The following is an 11,677-nucleotide window of genomic DNA, read 5'->3' on the forward strand; positions in this document are numbered from 1 at the left end:
GAGGAGAAAAAAGAAGAGGAAAAGAAAGGTTGTGACAGAAAGGAGGGAGGAAAAGAAAGAAGGTGGGCAGGAAGTGAAATAAAGTAACAACTGACAAGGGTAAATATGAGGATCTAGGTTCAAATATAGGGGGCTTCTTCTTCGTTTGAACTTGGGGGCGACTAGAGAGATGGAGCTTCTTTAATCTCTAGATGGGAAACTTTAGCTTTATCATTTATATAGTACCCAAACCACCTATGAACATAGGCCTTGTGCCAAACCACATAAATCTATGTATTTTGCTCTCCATTAATATTTGTTGTATTTAACTTGTATTTACAATGGATATATGTATGGACACCATACTGCAACTTTGGACCGCCATCTTGAGCTTCAAACCACTCTGATCAAGGTCCAAGTTGCCCACCGTGGGCCAAAAATGATTCATTCTCCCTCTTTAGCTTGTTCTTACAAAATAGGTATCAACAACTTTGCCACTGCTTTTGAAGCCTCACAAATTGTCTACAATCGGTTATTTTGGTGTATATTGAGAAAGAAAAATATTTGGTCAATATGAAAATTAAAATTTTATATAATAATATTATTTAATATGATCTATCAAATTATAAAGTTATTTTTATTATAAAATAGATCTGATATACTATATTAAGTTATGTATAGCGTGAAATTTATATATAAATGAAATTTATATATAAATTAACCTAACATTTCTCACTTAAAATTAGTGTTCAAGGCCTAATCTTTACTGTCCCCAATTATGAAAGCAACTGACACCAATTATCTACGTTGAAAATATGAAACGTCACAAAAGTTCAATGGTAATCCAAACATAAAGGCACTACGAAATGAGTCGTATCTGCCAACTTTGTAGGAAGCATTCCCTTTAGGTTCTTATTGCATGAGATGCCTTTTCGTATCATAGACACTCTTGAGTGTATCTGTGCACTTAACGGCCAGCGAGTCTTCAATAGAAGTCATGATTTCCCATTTGATTTGGCTTCATGAATGTGCTTTACACTTGTATAAACTAGAAGACTCAGAAGCTTTCTTATTGCCAAGAGAACTCAAACCCCAACACCAACAGGAGGAAAGAAAAGTGGCAAGACAATGCATCATGAAAAACATAAAAAGACAAAACAAAAAAATGCTACATTATTACAAAGATTTTCGGCTACATTATTTAGCCGTCTAGAGTACCGGATTCTGAGAGAGTGCTAAAACTTTATTTAACGTTTGTGTTCGAAATTAAGGTGCTTCTGTACATATTATGAAGTGCTAAATTAATTAAACAGTTTCGTACTGTTTAATGTTTTTGACTTTGTCTGTATGATCAGAATCTGGTTTGAGGCCTTCATAGTCTCCATATGATTTTTCAATTTCAGTTGGGTATGTTTCTTCTGTTTCCGGCTGGCAGTGTATTTTCTTGGAGTGATACATCTTTAAAAATGACACAGACAGCATCGCTATGCCCAGAATGCAGATGCCGATCATTGTAATCAAGAAGACTGCACAAAAGGAAGCAAAATTAGTAGTACTACTTTGGAATTTGGATCATTCTCTCTCTTTTTATGATATGTGAAGATTTGATATTAAATAAATAAATAAATTATGCCAAACATGGGGTATATTCCGGGCGTTTTATCCCAATCAATTCTTTAGTCGCATGACATCCCTCTATGTCACATGTATCATGTAATAACTGAATTACACTAGATCCAAACAAGGAGTAGAAGAGAGACAGTCTTATAAAGTGGGCAATTGCAGTATATATTGAGCATAAATATTGAGAAGATTTTTGGAAATTTTGATCGTAAGAGTAGAACTAAAGTGGCGACTACTTCACAAGTAAAATTAAGAACTAATGACCTACGCCAAGCAAGCTGAATATTAAGAATTAACTTATAAATGCTAGGGAGGGGACTCGTGTTGGGACTTTTTTTTTTTTTTACTTAATAATTAAGGAAATATTTTTTAATAATGTTGCAAAAAAATATATGTGAAAAAAAAAATAAAAAATAAATATAAATGAAATGACTAGCTGGAGACCCCAACGGTGGCTATAGAGCCATCTTAACTTATTAACTGAATTTCTCAATTGACGGGAATTTGATAAATCATGTTGAGAAAGTTAATAAATTTGAGTTTCGTAATTTATATTTCATCCTTTTTATAGGCCATAGTGCTATTTTAATTCATTCTTTATGTACCATGCTTAATCTTTTAGGACATTAAAAAAAAAAAAAAAAAAGGGACCATGCTTTATCAACAAGACAACGATGACAAGAATTTGTGAAATATACAAATTGAAATGTCTTATACAGTTTTAATATGTCTAAATTTTATGCATTCATTTTAAATATATATATATATATATATAAATTTAAAACTCATGTTAAAAATAAAAGATTTTTATTCTTTAGAACACAGATTACTTAGGTTGATTACACACGGATTGAGATTCGATAAAATTTAAAAATTAAATAAAATATTATTATAATATAAATTTTTAATATATTTTTATTTTAAAATTAAAAAAATAAATTATTTATTATATTTTATATAAAATTTTAAATAAATTATAATAATTAAATAAAATAAAATAAATTGAGATGATTTCAAGAAATAACTTGGCAACTAAATAAATAACTTAGCAACTAAGCAGAGAGAGACATCCTGCGTCTAGCTTTTCGTTGCTTTGAACCATATGGAATCATGGATAACACTTTCGACATATTTTTAAAGAATAATGCTAGATCCCCCAGCTCTCCCGCTGGGAGCTCCCAGTGTTTTTATTTTTATTTTTTTAATGATTAAAAAAAATTGTTTAATATTAAATTCAACGCCAGTGATGTTTTAACTTAGCTTAAACGGCATTCTAGATGAACGTGTCCGGTGGGATAGGGAAGCAGGATAAGTTACTTTTCTTGGGCAAGTGGGTACAGGCTGACAAGAAGTGACGTTTCCTTCGACATTACAATTAACCAGTCAAAGTCTTCTTGGATTTGACGAATGTGAATTAGGTGACTTTTATATAAATAAAGAGCCTAAAACGATTCTAAAGAGGACACCTATCTTGATATTTTCGAAGGGGGAAAAAAAACGACCACGAGACATTCCTAGTACATGACATACACAAAAAATATGTTTAAGCGATGTTTTCATATATAGTTTTTATAATTTTAATATAGCCACTTGGCCTTATATATATATATATATTAAAAGACACTTAACATTATATGTAAGAGCATTTACATCTGATCTACCAAAATATTAATTTTCTTATAATTTGAGGTTTATTTTATAGTTTTAATTAAAATAATCCTTACATCCGAATTCTTATTTTAAAGAAAAGGTTTATAATCAAAATATTCTTTACATCTGAATTCTTATTTTAGAGAAAATATTTAGGAGATGAACAATAGTTCTTTAAATATATGAAATTACTATTCATCCCTTAAATCATTTTTTATCAAAATTTTATTCTAATACATAAAATAAATTATTTTTATAATAATCTACACTTTCTCTCGTATTCATATTTGTTATAATTTTAAATAATAATTTTAAAAATAATTTAATTAATTGTGAAAATATAAAAAAATTAATTTTAAAAATATTACCACATCCACAAAAAAATAATTTAAATTTTTGTTTAAATATTTACTAGAGTAATAGTTCAAAATATAAGAAAACATATTAAGTAGTTAAGTTTGTAAATGAAAGTGAGAGAAAAAAGTAATAAAAAAATGATAGAAAATAGGATACAAGAGGTTTTTAAAAGATTAGTAAAATTTAAAATAAAAATTTAAGAAATTTTTTAACTAAATTATTAGAAATTTTATAAAAAAAAATGGGATGGGAATGCACTATATATCCTCCATCCCATTATAACTTATAAGGACGGTGTGGGCGAACTCAATATAAAATGGAGTAATATTAAGTATAAATTTAAAGTTTAGAAGTAATATTAACTATATTAATACTATATATATTGAGTTAATGTTCCCACGTTTAGACTTTAGGTGAGGGACATTTTTTGGAGATTGCCTTCAAGGTATACATCACTTGAAATAATTAAGTTATTCCTTTATAGAAATTAATGCTTACAATCCAAAGGAGACCTCTTTTCTCTTCTTATAAGATCTTTAATTATTTTAATCAAATAATATATTATTAATTAAAAAAATATTATTTTAAAAAGTTAATTTTGATTGTTTATGCAGATGAGATGAAATAAAAAAAATTAAAATTGAATTAAATATTATTAAAATATATTTTTTAATATTATTATTATTATAAAATTTTAATTTTTTAAATTTTTTATCTTATTTTATGTAAATATTTAAAAATAATTATAATAATTAAATAAAATAAGATATATTGTGAAAACGCCTTTGTTGACTACGCCGCAGCCGGTCTCAACGTTGGGCGTCCTTTTCTGGAACTTTTTTAAGTAGTGGGGTTATATGACCCAGTCCAGACGCACACTTGCGGACAATAATAGAACACCACCTCATACAATGTACAACAACTCATACGATTTTTATCTTAAAAATTTGTTTTTTTCACTTTAATTAGAATTACTGACATTGTAGTAACTAAAAATAAATAAAATAATAATTTCTTAATGTTTAGTTGTAGTATAGTGGGTAACTACGTCATTTTTGTTTGCAAATAATTTTTATTTAATGATGGGTGCCATTCTTTTTAAGACACAACTACTTCCACAGAGGATCTAAATTCTCTACCGATAAGTTAAAATTTTTTTTCCTTTTTCTTTCACATTTTTTAAACTATTTAAAACAATTTTTAAAAATAAAAAAATACATATTCATTTAAAAATATTTACTTAATTAATAAATAAATTTTAAAAAAAGCTTTCGATAGAAAATCCTATGTGAAAGTAATATTTTCCTTCTTTTTAACATCTTTGATGAGATCAAAGACCCAACTCGAATATTTTATATTACCCAAAGCATAATAATAATAATAATAATAATAATAAGACATGCTACATTTCCAAAAGCAAAAAAGGATATGCACAAAGAAAGAAAGACAAGATGGAAATGAACAAATCTCACCTTTATCCTTTGCTACGCTGGAAAGACCCGTCTTATACTTCGAGTCACAATGGCCTCCTTCTGCTTCACAATCTTGGAATCCAGGTAGGTCCCAAGATAACCCAAGACCGAAACTATTATCGGAGAGGTACGGACTATAAAGAAAGGGAATCGCCACAGTTTTCACCGGCCTGCAAGAATCTGGAAGAGATAAAGATGGTTCTACGGTATAGACATGATGTCCGGGGCCACTCAGGCAGGGAACCTCGGTGAAAGAAGGCGAAAGCCTGGAGGAACAATTGAGGTATGTGTAGTTCTTGACAACGTAGTAGTAACGAAAGGATGTGAGGGAGAGATCGAGGTTGAGAAATACTTCGTGGACACAGTTTTTGGGGTCAAGAAGATCGAGTCTTTTGGCGTCGTAAGAGATGGATTTGACGACCAAATCACCGTACGATGGAAGGTGAATTAGAGTTGCGTTGTCTTTGCAGGCGAGCTCGAAACTGGGGTGGAAAGAGTGCTGCTGCAGGCCTTTTGCGTGGAAAGGAAACTGAATCTTGGGCGCGCCAGGAGCGCACCGCACCATGGGGCAATTGGTTTCAGAAGCCTTTGCGCTCAGCAGCAAGGTGGAAGAGAAGAGAACGAGGAAGATGAAAGCATCCATTTCTTAGTGATGCAGAGAATATGCAAGGTCGGGGCAATTCTAGTTGTTGGTTTACATATTTGTATCGAATGATTCAATTTATACCTAGTTACCGAGTACCGGACAAGAGAGTCAGATAATGGAGCCCACCCAAACGAAAACCTTTTTTTTTTTTAAAAAAAATTATTAAAAGACATAAAGTTTAAGAAATATTAAATATATACCTAATATTAACCTTTGAGAAATCGTTATATTTATAAATATAATTTTATAAATTAATCTAATTTAATGTGATATATTATATTTATTTTATATTAAAAATATTATATAATTTAAAACACAATATCGAATAATATAAATTTATAAGTTTTTTTTAATAAATCAAATATATCTCTTAAAATTTTCTAGTGAAGTCTATTCGGTACGAAAATTCTACGCAAGCGCATTAAATTAGTGATATATATCCCTATGTGTAACCCACTAGAAGGATTACAATATTGGGATTTGGGAGAGCAAAAGTCCAAGGAAACTTGAGACGCATGGAAGTAACTGGATTCTTTAATCTTTAATATGCTTTTGCACAGAACAAGTGGGAACCACTTTAGAGAAAGAAAACAGGTCTGCTTTAAGTTTTAGCTAGGCAAGTGCATCATGAAATAGACGTATTGTCATGGAAGGAAGCATAGAGGAAGATAGCACCAGGTTTGGGCACCTAGACCAATGCAACCATTGGCCTTCTTCCTACCCTTTTTCCCATGAGCTTCTTGGAGCCTTGACCCTTTAATAGAGTCTTTTCTTGCTCACCCCGTTGGAAACTTCATTGGCAGCTTTGAGTCACATCTGGAGTCTTTTTCTTCCTCTTTACAAGTCCCCCTAAACTTCCATCCAATCTTTACCATTGACTAACGTATATTAATATGAATATGGTCCTTAAATTAATCCCCCGTTAACAAATTCGTCCCTAATTTTCAAATTTTTATAATTCACTCCCTAAATATACAAAATTTTGCAATTAAATTCTTTTTTGTCTACGAGACTAATGTCGACGTTGCCACACGGAAAGCAATCAACATTTGACGGGTTGCATTCAAACTCCCCACCAGTAGTCTTATTAAAAAACAATATAAAAATAAGTATTGAAATCTAGAAAACAATTGAAAAATAGATCAAAGAAAAATATAAATTTAAGAAGATTATCGTGGGCTGTTTGAAAATAATTTTCATCTTATCTCATTCTCAAACATCATGTAAACACAAATAAATACTTTTTAACTAATCATTACAACTTTTTCAAATTAATTATTATAATTTTTCTAAACTTTCAAACAAAATATAAAAACAATTCAATTTTTTTCAAATCTTAAAACAAAAAATCATATTCTAACAATATTATAATTTTATAATATTTTTTATTTAATTTTATATTTCTCATTTTTCAAAATCTAATAAAGAATTAATTCAAACTATTCATAAACTATCTTTTTATTATTCACAAACTATTTTATTACTATTCACAAAATTATAATATCAGATTCTAAATCCAATTCATCTCTAAACATCTTCCAAAAAAAAAAATGATATTCTTTATTTAAGTATAAAGTCAAAGATTAAAAATATTAATAAAAAACTAAAATAAAAGTTAATGAAAATCATTCAAAAGAGAAAAAGATAAAAAAGAAAAAAAAAGAAAAAAAAAAAAAAAAAAAAAAGGAAACTCCACTTTGAACCACTCAGAAAAAGAAAATGGCCCTGGTCACCTCAAAGGTGGCCAATTTACGCTCAGATTGGCTGCTACGTGTTGGTTGCAGGCCCATACCATGCCTCCAGAGTTTTTATTTTATTTTTTTATTTTTTCATTTAAATTTTTTAATTTTCGAAGTAATTTTCTTGAATATTTAACCTTACCTTTTAAAAAAAGGAATATATAGATCTTTTTAATAATTTTCTTAAATTTAGTTTTTTTAAGATTTTTTTATTGTTTTTAAATACTGCTAATCATGTGGTATTTCAATGCCACGTGGCAACGCTACCGGTAGTCTAGTGAACGGAAGCTGGACGGAAGAATTTAACTGCAAGAATTTGCATATACAGAGAGAAAATTATAAAAGTTTAAAATCGACAGAAAAGATTTGCAAACGGACTAAAACTCAGGGACTGGTTTTATAATTAACCGTTCTATAAAAGGAAAAACTTGAATGAGGAATGAGGTGCTAGGAAAATTCTAGTGACCTACACGTTCTTTCAATAGATTTGACTTTCTTTTACTTAATGATTAAGAAGTGTTTTTTTTATAAACTTGTAATTTTTTTTAAATGACTAAAGTGATTTAAAAACGGATGAAAAAATACAAAATAAATATATATAAAAATATATTTTACACTTATATGTGGGACTGTCGAGGCCCCTCTAGGTGGTATTAGCAGTTCTCGCGGTGTAAAACTACACCCTGCAACTGTCAACTTCACAGGTTAGTAATTATACACTAAGGGGTCCGATAATCACTTATAAATACCAATTCAATATATTATTAAATAATAGAAATACTAATCTTCTCATTTGAAGGTGCACGCAATTGTTATGTGCTCTAAATTAAACATGTGGTGAGATAAGAAGGTGCCGCATGAAGGAAGATGGAAGAATAAGAACTTAACGACATCGCTTATGTGGGAGAAATTAATATCTTGAATACCGTATTAGATGTCATATCAGTCAAGATATTGAAACGAAATATTTTGGTACCGATATTGTTTCAAGATAGTCGATATATAAATAAATTATATGTATAAATATATATATAAATTATATTATAAAATAATAGTTTATATATAAATAATTTATACATAAATACATATATAAAAATTATAAATAGTCTGGTATAAATTGAGAGTCAAAAAATAAGTTTGTAGTTTGAAAAAATGAAAAAAGAAATGAAGACAGAAATACCGGCTAGTACGTAGGCCGAAATATCGGTCGGTATTCAGACCGGTACGAAATATTCCGACCGTACCGGCTGATACGGTACGATATTTAAAACCATGGGAGAAGTACTAAAAGGAACGTTGTGTTTTTACTCAAGCTCCAGACACTGTATTTCACTCTGATATTCTAGAAGCCTTGTTTTAATTTGCTGATAATTTTCTTTAGCCACGTAGACAGTCTATTTTAGTTTGTCACAATCGTGTATGGGATAAAGAGAACCAGAAAAAGGGAATGATTTTCTTGTCCAGATTGTTATGAACTTTCATCCAACCTTAAAGGCCGGATGGCCTAAAAACTCCTTGCCCTAAATGAATCTTATGGAATTACTTTCCATTTAATTCTCTCAAATTCTATTATCTTCGTTATTTTTCCTTTTTGTATTTCCATCTTTGGGCCCACTTCATAACAGTTGGTATCAAACACTCCAGTTCTGATTGCTAAGGTGCACTCTCTTCACACAACAGTAGGAGAATCCGCGACGCCAATTGGAAGGGCATGAGGGGGTCCTACAAGAAAAGAAGGAAATGTTATATCAATTAACTAAATGATGAGAATCATAGATGCAAATCAAGCTTTGGTTGCTAATCGAGAAATGGTTGAGGAAAATGTAGATGTTAATGACCATAGAAGAAATGTGCCCAAGAGGATAAGGTTAGACTTCCCACACTTTAATGGTTATAACCCAATTGGGTGGGTGTTCAAGGCAAACCAATACTTTGATCTTCACCGAACCATACCTGCTCATAGGTTGCTAATGGCCTCTTACCACATGGAGAGTGAGGCATTAATTTGGTATCAAGATGCTTACAAGAGTAGATAGTTTAACACTTAGGAAACATTTACACAAGACATCCAAGTGAGGTTTGGGCCCACAGCCTATGATGACCCCATGGAGGCTTTAACTAGGCTAAAACAAACCACCTCTATAGCTGTGTATAAGGCTCAATTTGAGGCCCTCTCAAATCGACTCAAGGGTTTGTCAGACCACCATAAGCTAAGTTTCTTCTTGAGTGGTCTGAAGGATGAAATAAGATTACCCATCAGAAATATGTTTCTTCCTATTAGCCTAAGTGTTGCGTATGGCCTAGCTAAAATCCAAGAAGAATATCTGCTTAGCACCAGAAGGGCTCTTAAACTAGCAGGTGAAATGTGTAGGGAAATTTGGGGGGACCACATAGTTAGAATCAAGGGGGACACTATGGGGAAGAGAGTAGTAGGTGGCAGAAACCCAACTCACCAACAAGGAGAATATCCTTAGCACAAATGGATGAGAAAATGAAGAAAGGGCTCTGTTATCATTGTGATGAGAAGTGGAGCCCATTCATAATGTCCTAGAAAGATAAGAGTTTGAGAGAGAATTTGAAATGTGCGAAACCGAAACTCTTTTGTCACTTTCTCTAGGGCATCTGCCATGGCTGAGCCCATGGCCCCGCCGGTAGTCGAAGGTCTGGCGAAACACCATCTTTATTCAGATATCATTTTGGAGACCCCAAACCTATTCCAGAAGTTGAAATGAAGATAAGATAGCCTCGTTTTCCAAAGGCAAGATGGTTTTTCACTTCAACCAAGAGGAGATTGCTCAATCGGCAGCTCCTTTGCGATATACCGTGGTTTTGAAATTCCTACGTAAGCAGCCATCATTGAATAATATCCATTGCTTCATCAAGTGTAGATGGGGCTTATAGAACCAGCCCATGGTAGGAGGTATGCATACTCCGTCGTCAGTGATGGTTAGAATGATTTCAGAGGAGGATTATTGCACTGCTTTGGCTCATGAGTTTTTTGACATCGATGGGGTGCCCTATCATATTTTTCAATGGATGACATTATATGATGAGCAAAAAAGGCCAACCTTGGTTCCTGTTTGGATGTTTCTTCCTAGCCTGCCCCCCAATTTCTACCACACTTCAATGCTTAAGATTTTTGGTTGAGGATTCGGATGATTTTTGAAGCGGGACAATGCAACAACCAATGTAGCGGGAGCTCGAGCCTGCGTTGAGATGGATATATCCAAGCCTGTGCGGCATGGTTTTTGGATCAACTCCCCAAGAGATCCTAATAGTTATTATCAAGAGGTCATTTTTAAACCATACTGGCTTTTTGCAATAACTATCATGTTCAAGGGCATTCAGTTCATACTTTCCCTCAGAGATGAACCAAAGAGTCTAGAATGAAGCGTGAGGTAGTGAAGAAGCCATGTGATAAAAAGAAGAAATGGTGCTAGGTTAACAAAACAAATGACAATTCTATGGAAAAGAGTGCAAGGGAGGACAAGAAGAAGAGACAGGAACTCCATCTGAAACAAATTTGTGAGTCTCAAGCCCAATTCTTATCTTGAATGGATATTCTCTATGAAAATATGTTGGGAAGTGTAGTGGGAGCTGGGGATATTAATGAAGGAAGTAGTTTGGAGAACAATTTGAGGAGACCCCTACAAACAAGGTAGTAATGTAAAAGGAATGTACCATGAAGGAAGATGTGGCTTATCAGTGGCTGGAGGATCCACTCAACTCTCCTCAAAGTGCTTTGAAACTGGTTGATGAATTAATGGAGTACGAACTTGGCTAGTGGTTCAGTGGTCGTAGAAGAAGACTCACATAAGAGTTTTGAATCTGATCCAGAATTGTCCATATCAGTCTAATATTTGTTAGAACAAGAGTGGAGGAATGATGGGGTGACTCGATGTGTCACCACTAGGTCCAAGAAAATACGTGTTTAATGATGATTGACATTCTCAATTGGAATGTTCGGGGATTATGTGCATCTAAAAGTCATTTACATAGAATTATGATTCAAAAATAGCCTAGGGTAGTGACCATTTTGGAACCTTTCCTAGAGGAAAACAAGATGCAACGGTTGTCTCAGATTTTGAGGCTTCCTCACTTCTGCTCCAATGCTCAAGAGGGTGGCAAATTTTGGCTTTTCTATGATTCAGATTTTCAATTTGATCTGGTGTTGGCATCAAACCAGTCTTTATTAGGCTTGTTTTCTTCTG

General features: G+C 32.2%; 1 protein-coding gene across 1 annotated transcript; it reads right to left on the reverse strand.

Annotated features, from left to right (window-relative positions):
• Positions 1–1,025: 1,025 nt before the first annotated feature.
• Positions 1,026–5,791, reverse strand: LOC122283018. Its single transcript, XM_043095151.1, has 2 exons — positions 5,082–5,791; positions 1,026–1,505 (listed from the first exon to the last, which is right to left on the reverse strand). Exons 1-2 carry the CDS (start codon positions 5,722–5,724, stop codon positions 1,285–1,287), a joined length of 864 nt encoding a protein of 287 aa, XP_042951085.1. The 5' UTR covers positions 5,725–5,791; the 3' UTR covers positions 1,026–1,284.
• Between the last annotated feature and the right edge of the window lie 5,886 nt (positions 5,792–11,677).

Source organism: Carya illinoinensis, chromosome 11 (assembly GCF_018687715.1).
Source record: "Carya illinoinensis cultivar Pawnee chromosome 11, C.illinoinensisPawnee_v1, whole genome shotgun sequence".
Classification (NCBI taxonomy): Eukaryota; Viridiplantae; Streptophyta; class Magnoliopsida; order Fagales; family Juglandaceae; genus Carya; species Carya illinoinensis.